General features: G+C 41.2%; 1 protein-coding gene across 3 annotated transcripts in view; it reads right to left on the bottom strand.

Annotated features, from left to right (window-relative positions):
• MGAT4A (alpha-1,3-mannosyl-glycoprotein 4-beta-N-acetylglucosaminyltransferase A) overlaps positions 1-24,042 on the bottom strand; it is a 119,547-nt gene that overhangs the window by 15,865 nt on the left and 79,640 nt on the right. For all 3 annotated transcript variants that reach the window (XM_075590513.1, XM_075590511.1, XM_075590512.1), the window contains exons 7-12: positions 18,668-18,781; positions 18,097-18,172; positions 12,626-12,740; positions 5,207-5,337; positions 3,394-3,501; positions 1,535-1,728 (exon numbers count right to left, since the gene is read on the bottom strand). In XM_075590513.1, coding sequence (XP_075446628.1) covers positions 1,535-1,728; positions 3,394-3,501; positions 5,207-5,337; positions 12,626-12,740; positions 18,097-18,172; positions 18,668-18,781 — 738 coding nt within the window. The remainder of the gene's footprint in view (positions 1-1,534; positions 1,729-3,393; positions 3,502-5,206; positions 5,338-12,625; positions 12,741-18,096; positions 18,173-18,667; positions 18,782-24,042) is intronic.

Below are 24,042 nucleotides of genomic sequence, written 5' to 3'. Positions count from 1 at the left end.
GGGGGGAACTTTTGGAACATTGGGAATGTGGACTTTCAGAAGCGGATCATTTACAAGGATGTCCCGGTGTCTACGAATTGTTCTATTAATAAATGGAGCAGCTTTGTTGTAACATGTACTAAAAGGTGCAGTCTTGATACTACAATATTACCCTTTAATGGTACTTTTCTTATTTTTCTTTTTCTACTTTGAAAATTCCCCGTCTAATGCTTCAGCTTTCTTGCATGAACGTGAAATAAGATCTTTATTGAAACATTCATCTTCAAATCGTTTTGGCCAGAATTCCCACATCTGTGTCAAAATCACTGGTTCTAATGCAGTTTCTCTTAACCCTTTGGAATTGGCCAAGGGGAATATTCGCTATCCATATGGGATAGTGGCTGCTCGTGGTTTCCAGATTGCCATTGCAGGCTACCTCTTTTCTGAATAGTTTAGAGTGGATTTTGCCATCTCCCACCTGGAAAATCTCAACATCTAAAAATTCTATTCTCACTTTATTAAAAGTGTGGATAAAAGACAGACCCAACAGCATTTGAATTTAAACCTGCTAAAAACAGAACCAATTGCTCCTCCCTTCCCTTCCAAATAAAAATGATATCAACAATGAAACGCCATCATAAAATAATCTCTAAAAAGAGGTAGTTGTTCCATATGTGACTCGATTCCCAGTGACCAGTAAAAATATTGGCATAACTAGGGGCACAGCTGGTGCCCATAGCTGTGCCACATTGTTGTAAATAAAATACATCTTCAAAGTTAAAATAATTGTGGGTCCGATTATATTCAATACATGTTATAATAATTCAATTTGTTCCACTGGGAAGTTATTCTGCAATCTATATATGTATATGTAAAAAATTGAAATATTACTGTATGCTCATTTGCATGTCTTAGACAGGTCTGCAACCCCGCCTTTCACCATTATCACCCAGCACACAGCACTTCCACTGCAGCAAAGGATTCTGGGAAATGACATGCAAATGAGCACACAGTGCCACCTTTTGCTTCAAAATCATTAACATGGTTCCCTATAGGCTTAAGCTTGCTGCATGGAAACAGCTTTGAGCACAGTCAGGGTTAAGATGCATAGCCAGCAAACCCACCCACAGACAGACAGTTTAATGGGTCTCCTCAGTGTGGGGTTGGTTATAATGGCTATGCAAAAATGAAGCAAGGGATAAGTTTTACCATACTTAGTTAAATTATGGTGGGTAAAAAAAAGTGACAAATCCCTCCACAGCAAAACATATAGCAAATGGAAATATTACTGTATGCTCATTTGCATGTCTTAGTCAGGTCTGCAACCATGTATAAATATATATATAGTGCCTATTATATACATAGCAAACAGACACCTATACTGGGTAAAAAAAAAAAATACTAAAAACTATAGAAAAGTGTACTGTATGACATTGTAATGTGGTCTATTATCTCCCCATGGATGGTTACTGCAATGTTTTATTCAGCAGTATGCAGTAGCTACACAACAGGAAGTTTTGGCTTCAAGACCGCAAGGCAACACATAATTACTAACCTTTCTATGTGAACTGGCTTGTCAAACTTAAATAGGATGTAGTCCCCAGCGAGTGGTGTGATGGCCCAGAAGAAATCCTCCCCCAAGTAAGTCTTTTCCAGTGTGTGGCCTTGATAGACTTTTAAAGAAGTGGAAACTTCAGCAGGTGGGTTCACATGAATTTTATGCAACAATGGTTTCAGGAAGTCTTTATCCTAATTGAAAGACAAAACATGAAGGTCAGACAGCTCCATTTAGTATCATTGTTTCCATTTAGCAATGATGCATAAATGAATAATCAAAGGAAACAAATGTATGTATCCCTTCCTCTACCTGGATCCAAGTCTTATAGTGCTTGCCTACCAGGCATATGAAATCATCAAAATGGGAAAAATTCATGAGAGTAAAAACTTTCAATGATTACAACTCGGAATCCTTGATACACCTGAATATCCTTTTCATGGTAACAAATTATTATTATTTGTCTTCAAGCTGCAATTCGTGCTGTTTTCTTTGCCCCCTCCCTATAATACAGCCTTTTTTTTTGTTAAGGAACCCAATAATTATATTGTGAAATTCTGGGCAACCCCAACCCTCTTTAATAGCGCGTCTGAGATCAGCTGCATTGCACATTTTTCTGTATTTGGTACAATTTTCAAATGACCTAAAAATGGCAGGGAACCCTTTGGGGATGTCCCAAGGGTTCATAGGATCAGCGTTGAAAAACATCGATCTAGCTGCACTTCCTATTCCAGGAAAGAGGATCATGGAGACATTGAGCTTGGAACGGTACCTAGATAACAGCAAAGCAGTTCTGTCAGAGCCATGAACAGACACAGGAACACATTATGTTTTCCTGTTTAAAGGATAAGGAAGAAATAAGAACTGGCTGGGGGAATGCTAGCAAACGTCCAGCCCGTCCTGGAACCAAAATGGACCAATGGCAGTGACATATTAGAGGTCAACTGTCGGTGATGGGTGTTAGATTTTGTTTAAAAAAAAAAAAAAAAAGAGAGAGAATGCAACCAAATAGTATTTTAAAATATTTTAAAAAAAGAAGATTTTTGTTTCTAAACATGGGATGTTAAGAGTTGGGACGGGCTTGATTTACTTTGGCTATTTCATTTTGTCTGACATCCCTCTATTTGCAAGAGTGTGCACAGACAGAGCCCCCCTCCCCTCCTCTGCAATATATGTGACGAAATTCCCATTTACAAAATATACATTACATACAGCAAAAACAGGAAAGCAGTTTAAATATGAAACTCAATATTGTGTATCAAGGGTGGTCAAAATAATCCATGCTCCCACACCTTTGCTAAATATTTTACAATTACTAGCGAATACGTTTTTTACAGTTTGGAGGAAGAGGTAAATAAAGGTTTCCAATTCATGATTTAAGAGCCTAAACGTGTAACACAGTTAGACTTTTAAATATGAAATATACCCGACCATGCTGGGGAGATTTGCAAAGCGCTCATGCAATTTATCGCACCCTAGCACGGTCATTCAAGTCAATAGGAATTAATGCCGGATTGGGATGCAATGTACTGCATAAGCGCCAAATGAATCCCGGACAAAGCTTGTTACAGTACAATAAAAAAGACCTTCTGTGCAGTTACCATGTTAAAATAGATAGATATGAGATCTACAGTATGTACCAGAGGTGAACAAATAGCCACATACAGTATCCACATTACACTTTCTCCTACATATAATTATACAACAAACAATATTTTGACATCTGATACACAGTATAAAATGACTGTAGAAAATGTGATCTCTCTGCAATTCTGTCCGTTTTAAGGAGTAGTTATGCAACGTGATTGAGAAAAACAACAGTGCAAATGTTCCACTTGAGAGTTGTTACTGCCACTTACTGTAAGCTTTTGTATTTTGCCTGCTAATGAAGAGTGTAAGCCAACATGCTGGAAAAGCGAAGGCCGGAAACGAATACGCAGATTAGATTTCTGTCTATCACAATGTTTCTGAAAAAGAAAACAGGAAAATAAAGCATGTTACTAAGTGCAATACAGAACAGCATCGAAGTGCATTTCACTGTGAACATATACAACAAATGTTCCCGGCACTCAAAGTGATGCAGCATAAGCAAATGGATCAGCCAAAAGAATTTAATGGTATACACAAGATATACAACAAAAGCTCAATGGTTACTGCTGATGTCTAAACGAACAAGATGCACAACAAAAGCTAAAGAAGTCTAAAATGAACTAAAACAGGGAGAGAAACAGGGAAGGAAGGGAAAGGGGAAAAGGGGGTGAGGAAAAGGGAGGGGGTAAAGTCCAGGGCAAGGGGGGCAACGAACGTTTCGGGGTAAAGCCCCTGCAGGGCTGTCTGGACACACGTGAACTGTCTGTATCGGGGCTTTATCCCTCAGGACATTAATTGTGCTGGTAGCACTTATCTAAATGAAAGTCCATATTCACGAGACCACATTCCTCTACAGCCCCTCTTTGCCAGCTATCATTACTTTAGCATATATTTGCCTATAGCTGTTGCCATGTGCGCTGACCTTATTGTCCATTAGTCTGACATCGTCTGCTTCAGGGAATTGAGTCACAGGGTATAGGGAAGTACCAGGGGACTACGGTCTCCCTGGGAACGGGCCTGTAGAAGGGGTCTTTACCCCGAAACGTTCGTTGCACCCCTTGCTCTGGACGTCACCCCTCCCTCACCCCCTTTCCTTCCCTGTTTCTCTCCCTGTTTTTGTTCATTTAGACTTCTTTAGCTTTTGTTGTGCCGGGAACATTTGTTGTATATTTATGTTCACTGGGAGGAATTAGGGTTCTGCTTGTTCCCTTGAGAACCACCCCATTAGATGCTCTCTCTCATCACGAGTGCTGTCTAGTACATTTGTCTACGTTCCTGTAACTAGTTTTAAAATGTAAATGCAACACTTCCAACAGAGAAAAGAAACAACCATCACAGGCAACCCATAACCCATAATCATGCAGTTAATCTGAAAAGCTAAAGCTGCATTTACGTGAACACACCCAAATAACTTTAAAACACATACAAGGCATTTTCTGATGCGTCTCACTGCATGTAATAAACCTGGATACAATGAGGCAGAGGGATCCGTGAATTTGCAAAGGTCACATAGAATATAGTATAAACATCTGAGGAAGGGACTGAATCTCTAAGCTCGTGTATTCGCCTGTGTCCACTGTAAAACTGAAGGAAGGTAGAAGGCGTCTTGTGGTTGGGAGATCCTAGCATTCTGTTACACACAATTCCATGTTGCGCTGTAAAATTGCTCGCGTTCAAAAACACCCATCAAAACATGGTTATTTTATTGCCAATTTCTTTCAGCGCAAATACTGGTTTGTGTCCTTGCATGATGGATTAAGGCCCATATTTACTAAAGGGTGCTTATACTTTTCCATAGATATCTCCTAGTACCGGAAGACACCTTGCAGCCCATGCAAGTGAATATGTCTTAGGGAAATGCAACCTAATAGCCTTAAATTCCAGTACTGTTACACTGACTGACCTTAAAGAGCACTAATGCCACATCTTAAATTTGTACACTAGGAAAGGTGACTCCCAGCAGACACCCATGAGATTTCTATAAGAATTTTTGAATGTCATCATATTTTGAAATGCATGCATACTTCAATAAAGCCAATTTGAAACAAATTAGAAGTGTCATAGCACAAGAAAATAACTTACAGCGTCTTTTTCAGGGTTACAGACTTTAACCCATAATATGTGGTCCAAGAGCCAATCAATAGGCTTCTCCTTGTAGAACATGAAAATGAACTCAACAATGAGTGTGATATCAGGAGCCTGAAACATTTTACCTGCAACAAAAGTATACTAAATCAGCATACACCCACAGTAATCGTGCACGGAGGGGATGATGCATGATCAACAAGAGAAGGACTCATTCATCTTCTCATGAATCAAGACCCACAAATACATCTATAAAATCAACAAGCAAACACACAAATACAAATAACACAATATTTTTCTGACAATGTTTCTTTCAAGAAATGTAATGAAAAGTAATATGGAAGTGTTTGTGTGTTACTTTCTGACTATGAGCAAAAGACGTGATGATCTGCTCTATACAACCTATATCATTTAAGGTTCCTGTGACAAAAAGGTACAATATAATACTGTAAACTCTTATTGGCAATGAAAGTGCATGACTATACTACCTAGACCTGGTTTTCGCTAAAAACTTCTCTCTTCGATTTCTCCATTTCCTATTTTCCTCTCTCTGACCAGTACATGGAGCTTTCAAATGAACTATTCATCCCACGGGCAGTACAAAAGACTCTGGCCATCCCTTAAGGTTGGAGGAAAGGAGATTTCACCAGCAACAAAGGGCAGTTAAAATGTGGAATTCATTACCCATGGAGCCTGTGATGGCAGAAACAATCAATTTGTTAAAAAATAAAATTAAAAAAAAGTTGGACATATTTTTAGAAAGGAAAGGAATACAGGGATATACCAAAGTAGTATACATGGGAAGGATGTTGATCCAGGGAATAATCCGATTGCCAATTCTTGGAGTCAGGAAGGAATTTATTTTTCCCCTTATGAGATATCATTGGATGATGACACTGGGGTTTTTTGTTTGCCTTCCTCTGGATCAATAAGTAAGTATAGATATAGGATAAAGTATCTGTTGTCTAAATTAAGCATAGGTTGAACTTGATGGACGTACGTCTTTTTTCAACCTCATCTACTATGTAACTATATGCAACTATATCACCTCATTTTCTCTCTCTCACTTCTCCCCTTCACCACCTCCATCTGCCCCTCGTCTCTGCAGAGACCTGCGCTCTACTAGCCTACCAGCTTTTGAGTCCACTTTATGCTCCTCCCTCTCCTCTCTCAGCTCCAGACCCTGACAACCTGGTCAGGAAATACAACTCTGCCCTATCCTCCTCTCGATCTACATGCCCTGCTTTCTCTCTGCCGTTCTCGCCCTTTGAACACCAGACCCTAGTTAAATTCCCACACGCATGCTGCGTTCCTGCAATCGTTCCTCTGAACGCATCTGGAGGAAATCTCATACTCTCGCAGACTTCCTTCACTACAAATGTATGTTATCCTGTTTCAACTCTGCCCTCTCTCAAGCTAAACAACCCTACTTTTCTTCACTAATCAACATGCACAAGTCTAATCCACGCCGACTCTTCTTTGTCTTTGACTCCCTACTCAGACCACCCTCAGCTGCCTGTGCTGCTTCTTCCATCTCACCTCAGGACTTTGCCAACTATTTCAAGGAAAAGGTGGAATCCATACATCAGGCCATCCCCTCTGTATCCTCCTCCCATCCTACAACTTTTCCTAACTCTCCTCCTGCATTCCTTGACTCTTTATCCGCTGTCACAGAGGAGAATGTGTTGTTGCTGATCTCCTCTTCTCCATCTACCACCTGCCCTCTTGACCCCATTCCCTCCCATCTCCTAAAACTTCTAGTTCTTACTATAATCCCTACTCTCACACACATTAACTCCTCCCTCTACTATGGAACCTTTCCCTCTTCATTCAAACATAAAACAGTTATACCATTACTCAGAAACAGCAAGCTTGACCCTACCTGTCTCTCTTACTATCGACCGGTCTCCCTCTTGCCTTTTGCCTCTAAACTCCTTGAACGTCTTGTATTTTCTCAACACCTATTCTCTCCTAGACCCTCTACAAACTGGCTTCCACACTGCTCACTCAACTGAAACAGCGTTCACTAAAATAACTAATGACCTCCATGCTGCCAAAGATTGAGGTAATTACACTCTTCTCATAATACTCAAACTCTCTGAAGCATTTGATACTGTGGACCACCCTCTTCTCCTTCACATTCTCCATACTCTTGGTATTAGTAACAAAGCTCTATCCTTGATCTCCTCTTACCTCTCCAATCGTACTTTCAGTGTCTCTTTTGCAAACACCTCCTGCAACGATCTCTCTGTGGGGGTACCCCAGGGCTCTGTGCTGGGACCCCTTCTCTTTTCTCTTTACACACAATCTCTAGGTGACCAAATCACATCTTTGGGTTCAAATATCACCTCTATGCTGATGACACACAAATTTACTTATCTACCCCTGACCTTACACCTGCTGTACAGACTAAAGTTTCTGAATGTCTCTCTGCTCCTGTATATCATCCTGGATGGCCCTCTGCCAACAAACTTAACATGGTAAAAACAGAGCTCCTCATACATCCTCCCAAACCTGGCCCTATTTCCTCCTTCCACATTACTGTTGAAAGTACTATCATTCACCCAGTAGCCCAAGCACACTCGACTCCTCTCTCACATTCTCTACTCACATTCAAAAGGTAGCAAAAAACTGTAGTTTCTTCCTCCACAATATTACCAAGATACGGCCTTTCCTCGGTTGCTCGACTGCAAAAACTCTGACACAGACCTCATTCTCTTCCGTCTTGACAACTGTAACCTCCTGTCCGGCCTTCCAGCCTCTCACCTGTCTCCCCTAAAATATATCCTAAATGCTGCTGCCAGAATCACTATGCTCTTCCCGAAATCTGTCTCAGCGTCTCCCCTGCAGAAATCACTCTCCTGGCTTCCTATCAAATCCCGTAACACACACTCAATTCTCCTCCTCACTTTTAAAGCTTTACACTCTTCTGCCCCTCCTTACATCTCAGCCCTAATATCTCGCTATACACCATCCCGACTCTTGCGTTCTGCTCAAGGATGTCTTTTCTATACCCCATTTGTATCTAAAGCCCTATCCTGCCTTAAACCCTTCTCACGGACTGCCCCCACACCTCTAGAATGCCATTCCCCTCAATATCCGACTAGCACCCTCTCTATCCACATTTAAGACCCACCTCAAAACACATCTGCTTAAGGAAGCATATGAGTAGCTCCTTGGCTGATGATTAACACCTCATACATTTTTATTTATTTATAAAAATGTTTTACCAGGAAGTAATACATTGAGAGTTACCTCTCGTTTTCAAGTATGTCCTGGGCATAGAGTTAAGATAACAAATAGTACATGGTTACAAATACAGTTACATAAGTGAACAGGGTATACATTATATACAAGACATTGCATGCACAGTTAAAGATAATATATATTATAGGCCTATGTAACAGTTACAGACCAGATTAAAATGTGAGACCACTTTAGTTTTGAAAGAACTTAGACTGGTGGTGACTGTGAGAGTCTCCGTTAGATTGTTCCAGTTTTGGGGTGCACGGTAAGAGGAGGAGCGGCCAGATACTTTGCTGAACCTTGGGACCATGAACAGTATTTTGGAGTCAGGTCTCAGATAAGTGCTGCATGTGGTAGGGGTGAGGAGCATGTTCAGATGGATAGCTTGCCCAGAAAGTATTTGAAGGCAAGACAGGAAAGATTAACTTTGCGCCTAGACTCAAGTGATGACCAATCTAATTCTTTGAGCATTTCGCAGTGATGTGTGTTGTAGTTGCATTGGGGAACAAAACGGCATATTGAATTGTAGAGGGTATCAAGTTTGCTAAGGTTTTGGATGTCAGGGTATCAATATGCATCCCGGATGTTAAGTGGGAGTCAAACCATATGCCCAGGTATTTAAAACTAGTAACAAGAGTTTGGGTGGTGTTAGCGTTGGTTCTGATCTGGAGCTCAGTCACTGGAAGTTTTAAAAATTTAGCCTTGGTCCCAAATACCATTGTTACAGTCTTGTCAGTGTTTAAAAACAGTTTGCTTTGGGAAATCCAAGTTTCAAGTCTCAAAAAGTCAGATTGAAGTATGTGTTCAAGGTCGGAGAGGCTAGGTCTGTGTGCATATAAGATTGTGTCATCTGCATATATGTGTATTGAAGCTCCCTTACAAGCTGTAGAAAGATCATTTATGAACACTGAGAAGAGATGGGGCCCCAGAACAGAGCCTTGAGGGACACCACATGTGATATCCAAGGGGTTGGAGTCAGAACCTGAGATGGACACATGTTGGGATCTACCCAAGTAGGAATGAAAACAGTTTAAAGCATGCTTCCCTATACCAGAGCACTGGAGTTTGTTAAGCAAGATAACATGATCAACAGTATCAAAAGCCTTTGCAAAATCTAGGAATATTGCACCAGCGAGTTGTCCCAGTTCCATTCCACACTGGATTTCATTGCAAACTTTTAGCAGGGTAGTTACGGTGGAGTGTTTGGGGCAAAGCCAGATTGGAATTGGCTAGGGAAATTTGTTTTGGTAGTCGCTTAATTGGGAGTGAACACATTTTCACTTTGGATAGTACTGCGAGAAGAGAGATTGGCTTGTAGTTAGAGAATGTTTTTGTCCCCACTTTTGAAGATTGGGACAACTCTGGCAGTTTTCCAGGTCTTAGGGATATGGACTGCAGACAGAATAGAGTTGACTATGGAAGCAATTGGTGTGGCGATGGCTTGGGCACCACGCCTTAGGCTGCACTTATAGTGCCCGCGACGGCGATGGCGAAGCGAAGTCGCTCGAAAACAAAACAATTGACTCCGTCGCCAGTGCTTATAGTAAGCGCAACGGCGACAGAGTGGAAAAAATTTTGGTAGCGGATTAAATTTGATTTTTCAGAGACTGTCGCCACATGTGACAGTCTCTGAACCAATCAATCACCCCGTCGTCAGCAACGTCGCCGGCGATGGGTGATGTCATCCGTCGCGGGCACTATACGCGAGACCTTAGGAACTTAGATTACAGCAAGTCAAGTCAACATTGGCTTCTTAGTTTTAGTTTGAGGAGAGCTTGTGTAATCTCCTCTTCGGATACTGGGACAAATTGAAAATTGTGAGCAGTGTTGGGAGAGGGTGGGGCTATAGGGGTACTCACAGAATGAGATTCATGTTTGTGGTTTGGGATGCGTTTCGCTAATAAGTTAGTAGCACACCCCACAAAGTAATCATGCATATGACTTTGTTGTTGATGGTTGGAAGGCTGGAATATATTGTTGATAACCTTCCAGAAGTTAGCTGAGTTTGATGCATTCTGGAGGAGATTGTCAGAGTAATATTGTGCTTTTGCATGTCTTGTTTGCCTTGTGCACATGTTCCACAGGCATCTGTAGCGATTAAGATCCTTGGTAGTGCCAGTTACTTTGTAGCCTTTCCACAAGGCATCCCTGAACTGGTAGAGGGCTATAAGGTAAGTTGTATCCCACGGTAGGTGGGCCCCCTGTACTCTTATTCTGCGTAGTGGAGCATGGGTGTCAGAGTTTTAAGAACTCGGATTGGAAATAGTCGAGCGCAGAATCAGGGTCGGGAATTAAGTCGATTCTGTACCAAGGGCAGTTGGTAAGGTCAGCCAGAAACGGTTGTGGGTTAAAGTTTCTAGTGAGGAGAACTTTAGGGCTTGATTGGGGTGGTTTAATTTTCCTTACACAGTACACTATTGTATGAAAATAATACTGAAAATGTCAGGAAGGATGCCAGAGGATTGTGTTCTGCTGGGATTTGAGGAGAGAATCCAGTCTAGCAAGGAATGGTTGTGAGATTTCATGTATGTCCATGTTTGTCCATGTTGGTTGGGAAATGAGTTGCGTTAGGTTAAGTGACTAGAATTGTATCTGGATTTTGTGGTTTTAGGGTCGGGCCAATTGAAGTTGAAATCCCCAAGAACTAGCAGCTCACTTCTCCTTCAGAGAGGAAATGGAGGCAAGAAACTGGGTGATGTCAGTCAGGGACTGTAGAGGGGCTTTAGGGAGTGGTAGATGCCTTGGCCTCTTGCAGACGCACTTACCAGAATACCCACCTACTGCATCTGTACGTTCTTCCTACCAACAAATTCGATCGTAAGCTCTTCGGAGCAGGGACTCCTTTTCCTAAACGTTACTATTATGTCTGAAGCCCTTCTCCCCTTTATGTGTTATTTATATTATTTGTTATTAATATGATTGTCACATATATTACTGCTGTGAAGCGCTATATAAATAAAGACATACATACTTGCACTGCAGTTCACTTTATGAACAAAAAATTATTCTCATTTTCTGTGTGTATTAATAACAATAATCCTCTACATTAGTGATTTTCAACAATTTATGAACGGTGGAACCCTGCAAAACGATATTCTAACTCTGCAGAACCATTAAAGATTTGTAGAACCACAGCACACTTATACTATATATGGAAACAGATTACTGTGGCAGGACTTATATTTTTGTAAATAAACAGCTTTCTATATTATATATCATTTTGACCATCACAGTATAGCAGGGGTTCTCAACTTCAGCCCTCAACACCCCCCAACTGGTCAGGTATTCAGGATATCCCAGCTTCAGCACAGGTGGCTCAATCTTCGACTGGGATATCCTGAAAACCTGACCTGTTGGGGGTCTTGAGGACTGGAGTTGAGAACCCCTGCAGTATAGCCTTTAATAATCTTTTTGAATTATTAAAGTAAACAATATGGCACCAAAGAAAATGATGGCACCTTGAAGAGTAAAATATCAGCCATTAGCAAGCTTGCCTCTGAATTCCTGATTACCTCCTGCAGACCCCCAAGGTGCCAGGGAATACTGTGCTTTATATGAACACTAGAAGGAAGACGTGCATACATTTTGCAACAGTAGACCAATTTTTATGTACTCAAAGCAGCAGTCCAAGCTGACTGTTTTTTTCCCCCTCCCTTTAATATGTGCATCTATACAATCCACACAATAAGTAATTAGATAAGTTTGCCAATCGGCGAAAATTCGACTCGAGGGTTCACTAAATGGCTGTCAGTGCACCAGAAGAGGATCAAAGATGCAAAGTTCTGTGGGGAAGATCATGTGACCAGGCAGTCACTAGATACAATTGGTGCACTGCTAGAGGGAGGGCAGGGCTGAAAAGGGGATGTGCCAGAGGCTGTTTCAGAAGATGAAGGGGATGTGACTTTGTAAATGGTTGCTATAGAACAAAAAACTGCTTGTTACATTATAATACATTAAAAATGTAATTCAGAGTTTTTTTGTTTGTTTTTTAAAATGCTACAAGTATTTTCTCACAGTACAGAACTGATTTATTAAAAAAACAAAACACATGTAAGATATTGCTTTGTCTGCAGCTTCAATATATTTTGTTATATTTTGCACCCAGTGAAGGGAGAAATTCTGTCACCTTGACTTTTCTTTAAATAAACGAGTGAAATATAACCTACTCACCAATGAATCCTAACTGAGAAAACTCCAGAATCATCCAATCTTCAGAGGACAGCTGAAGCGCAAAATTCTTTATTGTATTAAAATAATTCTGCTTGGCAACAATATCATCTTCAAGCTGTGGGAAGAAATAGTTAAAAAATGATATACCTTAAAGCATGCAATTATCTGTACACACAAGATGACTTTTTTGAGTAACAAGGAATAATTTGTAATGCAAATGTTTTCCCATTGCAACAATAGAGTTTTTCCACCACACAACCAGTTGTTTTTTTGCAAGGATTGTTCATGGACCTGCATGCCACCATCATTAGTGGTAACCTTATAGACTACTCAAAGATGTGCTTATGACTTTTCAGTTCTATGAAAAAGGTCATACACTGGGGAGTCCATGTAAACTGCACATGTGATCCAGACATGACAATGGTGTCACAGTGAATTTCATTTCACCATTTCAGTTATACTCTGCTCCAGTGTGAACAAACTTAAAGTAATAAGTCAGAGCACCTACTCCGTGGCTGACGCAGTGCTGGTTTCAATAGGAAATGGCAAAAGGGTATTTGGTGACATTCACAAAGGTTTTCTTTAGGCATAGAGAAGGAGTGGCTCAGTGAGTAAAGACACTGACTGGCATTGAGTTTGAAGCAGGAGAGCCTGGTTCAATGCCTTGTGTCGGCTCCTTGTGACCTTGGGCAAGTCACTTTATCACCCTGTGCCTCAGGCACCTAAACACAGATTGTAAGCTCCACGGGGCAGGGACCTGTAAAATGTCTCTGTAAAGCGCTATGTAAAACAAGCAGCGCTATATAAGAACATGTTATCATTAAATACCCACAATGCTCTGCTGATCACATACTTGTCACTTTGAAAAGACTACAGCTAGAGCTTCATAAAAAGACGGTAATTTATTCCATGTGGCACTGAATTCCAACAACAGACTTACTATCCTTACTACAGAAATAGCCGTCAGTACAATAAAGCATCCATTACAAAAGGAAAAACAAAAAAATAAAAAGTATTCTAGGAAATATTTCAGTTCACGTTTTACTTTACACAAAACAGATATTCTGGGAATAAAGATTCTTTGTTATCCAAATGCATTTCACATAAAGGAAGGTACGATGATGTGCAAGTAACGTGGAACTCAGTCTCATGAAACCTTAACTAAAATTACTTTTGGTTTCTAAAGCAAGATATGTTCAATAGATTGTAAAAGTTAGGCATAAAAGCCTACATCTAATAATAACAAGCTTTTCACACAATACATCTAACAAATACATATCCTGTTTGATTCATCTTGTATTACTGGCTCATATAAGAGAGTACGACTCCTTTATACAATACGTGGAGAGATACATGTTAACAAAAACAGCTGCGATACCTGGGAAATATGTGACTAATTTGGATCATATTAATATATATTTTAATATATTTACCAGGTATCAGAGGGGTGTTCTTTGTTCCTAGTTATTTCTCCATGTATTGTGTTTGGGGGTGTATATTAGACACTTGGTAGTTTACAAAAAAAGGACCCCATTTCTATAATTGAGGGTCTGGATGGGAGTAAAGCCCCCTTTAGGTACGACTTAACAAATGTTAAATCTGTGCATTAACTTTATCCTTTGTGGATAGGTGTTAGAGGGAGCACCGCTTTTGCATCTCATTAGCACAAATGTCCTTTATAGTTAATGCAATGCCATTTTCTGGCTGCAAACAGGATTTAACAAAGCATTGTTGAGCTTAGAAGATACATATTAAGGCATAATGTGATGCAACCTAGGTTAACATCATATTAACTTACAAATTAAATGGGGATAAATTGGGGGAATCCTTGATGGAGAAGGTTTTAGGAATGCTTGTAGACAGCAGGCTTAGCAATAGTGCCCAAAGTCATGCAGTAGCTGCAAAGGCAAACAAGATCTTATCTTGCATTAAACGGGCAATGGATGGAAGGGAAGTAAACATAATTATGCCCCTTTACAAAGCATTAGTAAGACCACACCTTGAATATGGAGTACAATTTTGGGCACCAATCCTAAGAAAAGACATTATGGAACTAGAGAGAGTGCAGAGAAGAGCCACCAAATTAATAAAGGGGATGGACAATCTAACTTATGAGAGGCTAGCTAAATTAGATTTATTTACATTAAAAAAGAAGAGTTTAAGAGGGGAAATGATAACTATATACAAATATATTCAGGGTCAATACAAGGAGCTTTCAAAAGAACTATTCATCCCACGGGCAGTACAAAGGACTCTGGGCCATCCCTTCAGGCTGGAGGAAAGGAGATTTCACCAGCAACAAAGGAAAGGGTTATTTACAGTAAGGGCAGTTAAAATGTGGAATTCATTACCCATGGAGACTGTGATGGCAGATACAATAGATTTGTTTAAAAAAAAAAAGGTTGGACATCTTTTTTAGAAAGGAAAGGTATACAGGGATATACCAAATAATTATACATGGGAAGGATGTTGATCCAGGGATTAATCCGATTGCCAATTCTTGGAGTCAGGAAGGAATTTATTTTTCCCCTTATGAGATATCATTAGATGATATGTCACTTGGGTTTTTTGTTTGCCTTCCTCTGGATCAATAAGTAAGTACAGTATAGATATAGGATAAAGTATTTGTTGTCTAAATTTAGCATAGGTTGAACTTGATGGACGTACGTATTTTTTCAACCTCATCTACTATGTAACTCTCGTAACTGAGCTATGTGGATCTGGCCCCTAGTGTAACGTGTATACATTAATTTGAACCATTCTATATATATATACTGTACTAGGAATATATAAAGGGATCTGCTCTAAAACAAAACACCAGATCAACAAAAGAATTTACTTTGTGCAAGTGACCTGCAGCTCAATCCATTGCACATCCCTCTAGTAGTTAAGAAGTTACAAACATGGCCTGTAGTGTAGTCATTGCTAAACCAAATGCCTGCCTAATCAACTATATTTTGTCCTCTGGCCACATCCCTAAGGTCTGGAAAACTGCTGGAACCATCCTAGTTTTTAAAAGTGGAGAAAAAATATTATTTCCACATATATATCAATCTCTTAATAACCTACTGCATACTATCCAAACGCATTAAAAATGTGTTCATTCCCAATTAAGCAAATATGATAAAGGTGTCAAAATTTCTTAGTCAATCTGTCTTTCGCCCAAATCATTCCACAGTAACGCCCTGAGATCCAGTGTGGAATGGAACATGGACAGTTGATTGGTGCAATACACCTAAATGTTGCAGTCTTTCAATACTGTTGACCACATTATGATTTGAAATGAACTTCATTATTCTGGCATTGGACCACACACACACAATCTAAACTACTTTCACTCTACTCAATGAGGAATATCCCAATATGTGTCTCTCGGGTTCTAACTCTAAGCCTCTGAATGTGAGCTACGGGCTCCCCACAGTTCTGTAATGCGAACCCTACTCTCTACTGTCTTTATAAATGACTTGCCCACAGTATGTTAGGCATAAGATATATGCACGCTGCTCCAGCCTCTCCAACCTTGGAAATGTATTGCAAATCTGATTTGTCATATGTCGAAAGCTGGATAACCCAATTTATATTTATTTATATATCAACTCCCCCTGCACCTCACATCAACTCCCCCTGCACCTCACATCAACTCCCCAGCACCTCCCCAGCACCTCACATCCAGCCCGCAGCAGCTCACATCAAGCCCCCAGCACCTCACATCAAACCCCCCAGCACCTCACATCAACCCCCCAGCACCTCACATCAACCCCCCAGCACCTCACATCAAGCCCCCCAGCACCTCACATCAAGCCCCCAGCACCTCACATTAACCTCCCAGCACCTCACATCAAGCACCCAGCACCTCACATCAACCCCCCTGCACCACACATCAACCCCCCCTGCACCACACATCAACCCCCCCTGCACCACACATCAACCCCCCCTGCACCACACATCAACCCCCCCTGCACCACACATCAACCCCCCCTGCACCACACATCAACCCCCCCTGCACCACACATCAACCCCCTCTGCACCACACATCAAGCCCCCAGCACATCACATTAACCCCGCATCACCGCACATCACATTAACCCCGCAGCACCACACATCAACCCCCCTGCATCACACATCAACCCCCCTGCACCACACATCAACCCCCCTGCACCACACATCAAGCCCCCCTGCACCACACATCAAGCCCCCCAGCACCTCACATTAACCCCTGAGCACCTCACATCAAGCCCCCAGCACCTCACATTAACCAGTAAATACCTCTGCCATCCAAGCAGTAAATACTTCTGCCGGCCAAGCAGGAGTGCACGCACGCTCTAGCAAGCAGCAGGCAGGAAGTGCCTCAATGCTAGAGCGCGCTGCTACTCTGCGAGGGGGAGAGGTGACAGCGGGCTCGCGGGGAATGGTGACAGCGGGCTCGCGGGGGATGGTGACAGCGGGCTCGCGAGTGATGGTGACAGAGGGCTCGCGGGGGGGCACGGCAGAGTGGACTCGGGAGGGAGGGGGAGAGCAGAAAGCCACCGCGGGCCGCACAGTGAGTACAGGCGGGCCGCGTGTTGTGCAGGCCTGGACTATGGGATGGTACAGCACCTCATATTCACTGGAGCAAATTTGATATTCTATCCAATATGCCATTTTGACATATGATGTAAACTATAATGCCCGTCATTGCGATATGTTAACAGGACTAGATTGACTGGCCCTGGAGTCCAGAAGTTGGGTACATTTTTCCTGCCTAACTTTAAAATGCTTTCTGGACAAGTTCTCCAATTACAGGCATACCCCGCATTAACGTACGCAATGAGTCCAGAGCATATATGTAAAGCGAAAATGTACTTAAAGTGAAGCACTAACTTTTTTCCCACATATCGATGCATGTACTGTACTGCAATCGTCCTATACGTGCATAACTTATGTAAATAACGCATTTGTAACAGGCTCTATAGTCCCCCCGCTTGCGCACAGCTTCGGTACAAGTAGGGAGCCGGTATTGCTGTTCAGTACGTGCTGACAGGCGCATGCGTGAGCTCCCATTTGCCTATTGGGCGATATGTCCTTACTCGCGAGTGTACTTAAAGTGAGTGTCCTTAAAGCGGGGAATGCCTGTATCGGAGCAGGCGTCTCTCACCTACTCTCTACACAGCTCTTATCGCCTTAGAAACCCACCTGGGGATTAAAGGAATCCAGAAGGAAACTGGCCGCTCTTTCTTCTCTAAAAGAGCACATCACTTCTGGAACTATTTACTCGAGTCTCTAAAAACCGCCACCTGTTTAAGATCTTTCAAGACTTCGGCTTGTTTATAAATGTAATATATAATGCGGTCTCAATATACTGTACCCAGGACATACTTTAAAATGAGAGGTAACTCTCAATGTACAGTATTTTATTCCTGGTAAAATATTTGATCAATAATACATGTTGGTGTTACGTATTGTAGCAATATATTCATTTTAAAGCAGTTTACCTGGATGTAATAAAGACCCTTTCTTTGAGCATACATCATGAGAAAACAATAGTCCAAATTTTGTTTGGTTCTCCATCTGAAATTAACAGAAAGAATACTGAATACAGAGCGTAAATACATAATATCCTCTGATTTGTTTGATCAATTTTAGTTACTGTGCCGACACCATTGTCACGCATTATGCAGAGGGTCGCATGTAGCAGCACAGAGCTTCATTTGTTTCCTGTTCATACGATTTGTCAACAGTTAAAAGAAGTCATTCCAATATAAGGCAGGGCAGCTCAACTCGAGTCCACCTGTTGGGGGGACTTGAGCACACCTGCAAAATCTTGAGTATAATTAAAAAATAAAAATAAATAAAAAAAATGGAAGCAAAAGTTTAAAAAAAGAAAAAAAAAATGGAGTAAAGGCCTGAATTTCTACACTATGCAAATAACACAGATAGTTGGATGCTCAGTACTTGAGCAAATAAATAGCCTTTAAATCAATTTCAGTAAATATAAATTCTCCACCAAGCTTACGAAGTTACACTCCGCTGACATACAGTATATGGCCTCATGAAAATACTTACTTAACTCTCTCCTTTGAGTCTCCAAATGTCTCCTTTAAATTTGTCAGGTCAGGATAATAGGTAGCAGGAGGCGAGATTACTTCCACTAAGCCAGAATTGATTTCTGTGGAGAATCTATTATTACACAGATAAGATCTAGTGAGTTATATTGAATGAGTAGGAACATTTTATGCCGTGGTTATTCAATAACATGAGCTGGTTCTATAGTTAGATAAAACAAATACATTAACACCTTTAAGAGTAAAGCTGGATGACTGGTTAATCACATGTCTAACAGAGCACGCAAGGCTTTTAGTGTTTCCTATAGCAAATACAAATGCCATAGGAGCGCATTCATGTCTCCGGCAGGTCCACAAGCCTGCCGTTCCCCATTATCCCTTGGCATACAAAGCTTCAACTGCAGTCGGGGATTCTGGGTAATGACATGCAAATTCGTACTCTCAGTGCGTTCCTTTTGGCTTCTCATCCATTCTAATATGGATCCCCATAAGCTTATACCTGCTGCACTGCACAGTGCTTTCAGCACCGTCTGGGTTAAAGTCGTAGCGCTAAGTTATTGTGTGGGTACAAATAGGAGGTTTGCAACTTGTAAAAATCTCAACTCAATTTAGAGTTGCCCTCTAAAAAAACACACAAATGGCATTTTGTGTGACCCGACAGACGGAGTGTAGGCGTGTCTATTACTCATTTATGTAAATCAGTTCTTCATGGGCATATACCCATTAATTAGCACCTCTCTTGCATTTGCATACAATTTAGAGCCATTTTAATAGCGGCCCTTCATTTAAGAAGGCTTCATAGTTTTTTTTTTATTTTATTGAGAATAATTGTGTTTTTAAAGGAGTCTGAGGATGTGAATAGGGCAAACGTTACGCAATCGTAAAAGTGACAGACATAATCAGTGCATTAACAATCGCGCTAATTTAAGACCTCGTTAGCATAATTGGAGACAAGATGCCAACATCTCTGTAGAGCACAACTCTAAATGACATTGTAAACACAGACATTACATTGGCGCAGCACTAATATTTTACACCAATGCTATTTTTGCGTTTCTGACAGAACTCAGAACCAGGTCCGTTGTCTTTTCATGTCATCTACTGGAAGTAGGAAAGATAACAATTTCTTTATTACATTGTGGTGTGCAGCATTTATTCCTCGTTTTATTGCACCTACTGGAAGTAGACTTAAAAGTCATTTGAAATTACTTGAGGCCAATTATACCTGAACCGTTTCTGTACCATACGCATCCCCACCAAAGCGGAAACAGGGCAACTTTTCATTATTTCATTTTTTTTTTTAGATATTTATAACGTTGATATGTTTTTAAATAATGTTTGAAAGCAAGAAAAATACTTCATTGTTGAAGGATGTAGCCAGACTTAAAATTATTTTAATAATGCATGAAATAATTTTTTTGCACACAAGTCATATCGCACGATAGTGAAAAATGATAAAATGCAGAGGACGTTGACATGATGAACATGGATGAACCTCCTCCCAGTACAGACACAATTATATGACCTTTATAACCAGAATATAATTATGGATATACTGTATATGAAATATTGGCGTGTGATGGCTTCTGTACAGCAACATTACATTCTGGTACAGAAGTGCAATTGCAAAAACACACATTGGATATAGCTGCACCAAGTCCTTCCATGTTGCATAAAAGCATGGCACTTCTTGCAAAACATCTATTGGTAAATTAGATTCTTTACTGGCTGATCGTTATAAAGTTGGCAGTTTTGACAGAACTGGGTTTGTCTATTTAATAGGATTGCACTGCAAACCTTATTAGCATAATGCCAGGCCTTGGTCCAAGATCACTTGACTATTCTTCATTCTCGAGAATACCCAGAGAATACCCATAACCTGTTTGTTAGACAGATATACAGTATTCAGCTTGAATAGAGTGAAAAGGTCTCTCTCGATCTCATCTTTCCCTCAAGTGTTTAATACGTAAAAAAATATATATTCACAAACAAGGACAATATTGTATTAAGGAAATACTAACAAGAAAAAGCCCTGCTATTAGCAGATATATGCAATCTTTATCTAATCTTTCAGTTAAGGACAATTTATAGAATCTCCCTTTCTCATAAAAAAAAAAAAGTATCACACCCATTATGCATTTCATTTCTTCACATTGCATTGGGAAATAATCAAAATGCCATCATTAGCCACACAGTAACAATGGAGGACATTAAGGCCGGACGTTACCAAATGTGTGAAGCCTTAGTCACTAAGGCTTAGTGCATTGTTAGTCCCATTTAAATGAACGGTTCACAATGTGTGTTGAGGTTCAGCAATGGTTTTGTTACTTTGGGATACATAATGTAGAAAGTAGAGTGGAAGAAACTTCCAGTCAAAAGCAAAACAAATAATAATTTTCACAGGATAAAAAGAAAGTAGTTTTGACTTTAAGGGGAATTAAATATTTTTAAAGAATAAACACACCCCATGTTGTCAATGACTGCAAAACTGTCCAAATAAAAAAAAATGTATGGCAAGTGTACTTATGATACAATTTAAATTGTGGTGTTCCTGTTACTCATTTTTTTTTTTTAAAAAGTCAAAGATTGAGCCTTTGATTGAGCCACCTGTACGTAAGCCAGGATATCCTGAAAACCTGACCTGTTGAAGGGGCTTAAGGACTGGAATTGAGCACCCCATACCTATCTAATGAAAGTGCTGCTTAATGTAAAAGCTCTTAGGTCCAGACCACAAAGCTCCAACAAGTCACTTCATGTGACGCTAACATCATTTAAGCTTGACCGTGTATCTTCAAAGGCCAATACCGTAACGTGAAGTCACATTTTGTCCCGTAAAAAGCATTACGGTGGTTAGTGATACTCACATGCAAATGATGGGTACGATCCATATGAGGTCTTTCAATAACAGCGCTTATACTGTACATAACAGGGTTATTTCCTGCTTTATTTTTCAACGTGAGTTACAGTAACACCTATTTCAGGGGCTGGATTGGAGTAATACAAAGACATATTTAATCAGGAACAGACACTGTTGGAAAATAATGCAACCTTATGCTGCAATAACGTGACGTTAAGCCCATGCTAATGAGATATAGAAAGTGGATTCTGCATATCATTAGCTTTGTGGATGTGCATTAACCTCAGGGAAAATAATGTCTGATCCTGATTTTGATAATGTGATGTTATGAGCCCTGAGCTTTGTGCCTTGGTAGCTTTCCTTAACATTTCTTTTAAATTACAGTTACATACAGTAGTAGATTAGGTTGAAGAGAAAAAAAAAGAAAAGAATAAAAAAAGACAAATGTCCATCGAGTTCAATCTATGTTAAAGCTGCAAAACGTGAAATATTGTATGTTTTTTTTAAATAAATCAGTTCTGTAGTATTTGATAAGTGATTTTTTTATTGAACCTAATGCCATTTTTAATGAGTTTTAATATTCTTTGATTTATATAGCAGGTTTTAGCATCTCCCAAGCAGTGCACAATCTTTGCAACCCTTTCCTGTTTGGGATAATTTGTTGCCTATATTCCCAGCAATTTGAGCTTTAAACTGTATTATAGGCTAAAGCTGTAAAATTCTGGGCATTATTGAAATCTCTGCTCTCTGATTGAATAATGCCCGGAATTTTTACCAATCAGTAATGCCCGGAATTTTTGGCAGCTTACAAAGTGTTTATTTCTAGCCAATCAGCTTTTCCTTTTGTTAGAACAGCTCTGAGACAGGGCAGGGGATTGATCAGGAGGCAGGAACAGCTCTCAGACAGGGCAGGGGATTAATCAGGATGCAGGAACAGCTCTCAGACAGGGCAGGGGATTGGTCAGGAAGCAGCAGCCAGGCAGTGACTCCTCCCTCTCCCTCCATGAACACAGCTCCACGAACACAGTTGATTGAGGAGAGTGGAGAGTGTTTGTAGCTGCAGTTTGTCTATCTAGTGTGTGTCTGCTGCAGTGTGTGTGTGAGTGTGTGTGTGTCTGCTGCAGTGTGTGTGTCTGCTGCAGTGTGTGTGTGTGTGTGTGTGTGTGTGTGTGTGTGTGTGTGTGTCTGCTGCAGTGTGTGTGTGTGTGTGTGTGTGTGTGTGTGTGTGTGTGTGTGTGTGTGTGTGTGTGTGTGTGTGTGTGTGTGTGTGTGTGTGTGTGTGTGAGAGAATGGCTGCCAACAGGGTGGGTCTGCCGGGGTTGGCGTCCCGGGCCCGGTGAGTCAGGGGGCCCGGCCGCCCTGGTCCCATGCGCGGCCATGCCCGTTTCATAAAAACCAAAAAAATAAATGCCGGCGATCCTCATGCGCAGGGAAGCAGGGTGTCCGGCCTGCTGCCTGTGGGCCCACTCCCCCCCGCTCCCAACGTGGGACGGAGGGGAAGCGCCGTGGTGAGCCCGAGCTTGTGCCCGCCAACCCAGCTCCCCCCACGCCAGCCTCCTGCATTGGGCAGCAACCGAGGGTGAAATGCACCCGCGGGAATTAGCCTGCCAGTCTCTGCCCCCCAGAGACTACCTCCCGTGCACCCGCCCCCCCCTCCAGCCCTGTTTGTGTGTAGAGCTGCAGTGTGTTGTCTGTGTGGGTACACATAGGGGGTGACAGTCTGTGGATATAGATATAAGGGAATAACCTTGTGGTTCCGTTGGACCCAAAAGAACGGGCCTGAGGAAAGGGTTGTTACCCTGAAACGTTGCCCCTATTACCCTCCCCCATTGTCTTATTCTATTTTTATTTGTTTGCAGTTTTTCCTTTAGTGTTTTTTCCCCCACTCTCCTTCGTCTCTCCCTGTGATGGGGAAGAAAGGGTTAATACCCGATTTACCATGCATTACTGTTGTTGCCCTGTCCCCGCCATTTTTATTCACCATGTGCAGGCCATTCCCTTTCTGCGAGTGTAAAAGACAAGATGCATTGCTTGCCATACCCACTAACCAACACATAATAGAATGTCTTAAATGTAAGGCAGGAGGTAATTTGTTGTAAGTCTAAGCAGGAATTACTTGGACATCCAGCTGTGATATGGGTGAATGAGCTTCGGTATTTTTATGACCAAGCCTGAAAGGGCTGTAATTATTTTTATGATGGAGCCTCAAAAGGCTCCCACAGATTTAGAGTCCCCCTGTCTAAAAGAGTGTCAATTATGAAAAGATCCAGAGACCCATAATGTATACAATACTGGCATACTGATGCACAGCAGATGTCAGGCTATTGACACCTTTAAGACAGAGACCAGACACCGTGGCCCCAAGAAATGGGTGTAGCCCAGGTATGCTAAGTGGCATGGGCGTCAACCTGACCCATGCGCCCTGCCCACCGGACAGTCCTTTTGACCGGTCTTATGAATTGTGGGTCACTTGGCTATTCGTGGTTTTTTTTGTTCCCACGAGGGGATTGGATCCACTT

This window comes from Ascaphus truei, chromosome 3 (genome assembly GCF_040206685.1).
Source record: "Ascaphus truei isolate aAscTru1 chromosome 3, aAscTru1.hap1, whole genome shotgun sequence".
NCBI lineage: Eukaryota > Metazoa > Chordata > Amphibia > Anura > Ascaphidae > Ascaphus > Ascaphus truei.
The sequence above is the reverse complement of the archived record's forward strand: the minus strand, read 5'-3'. Positions and strand labels throughout refer to the sequence as shown.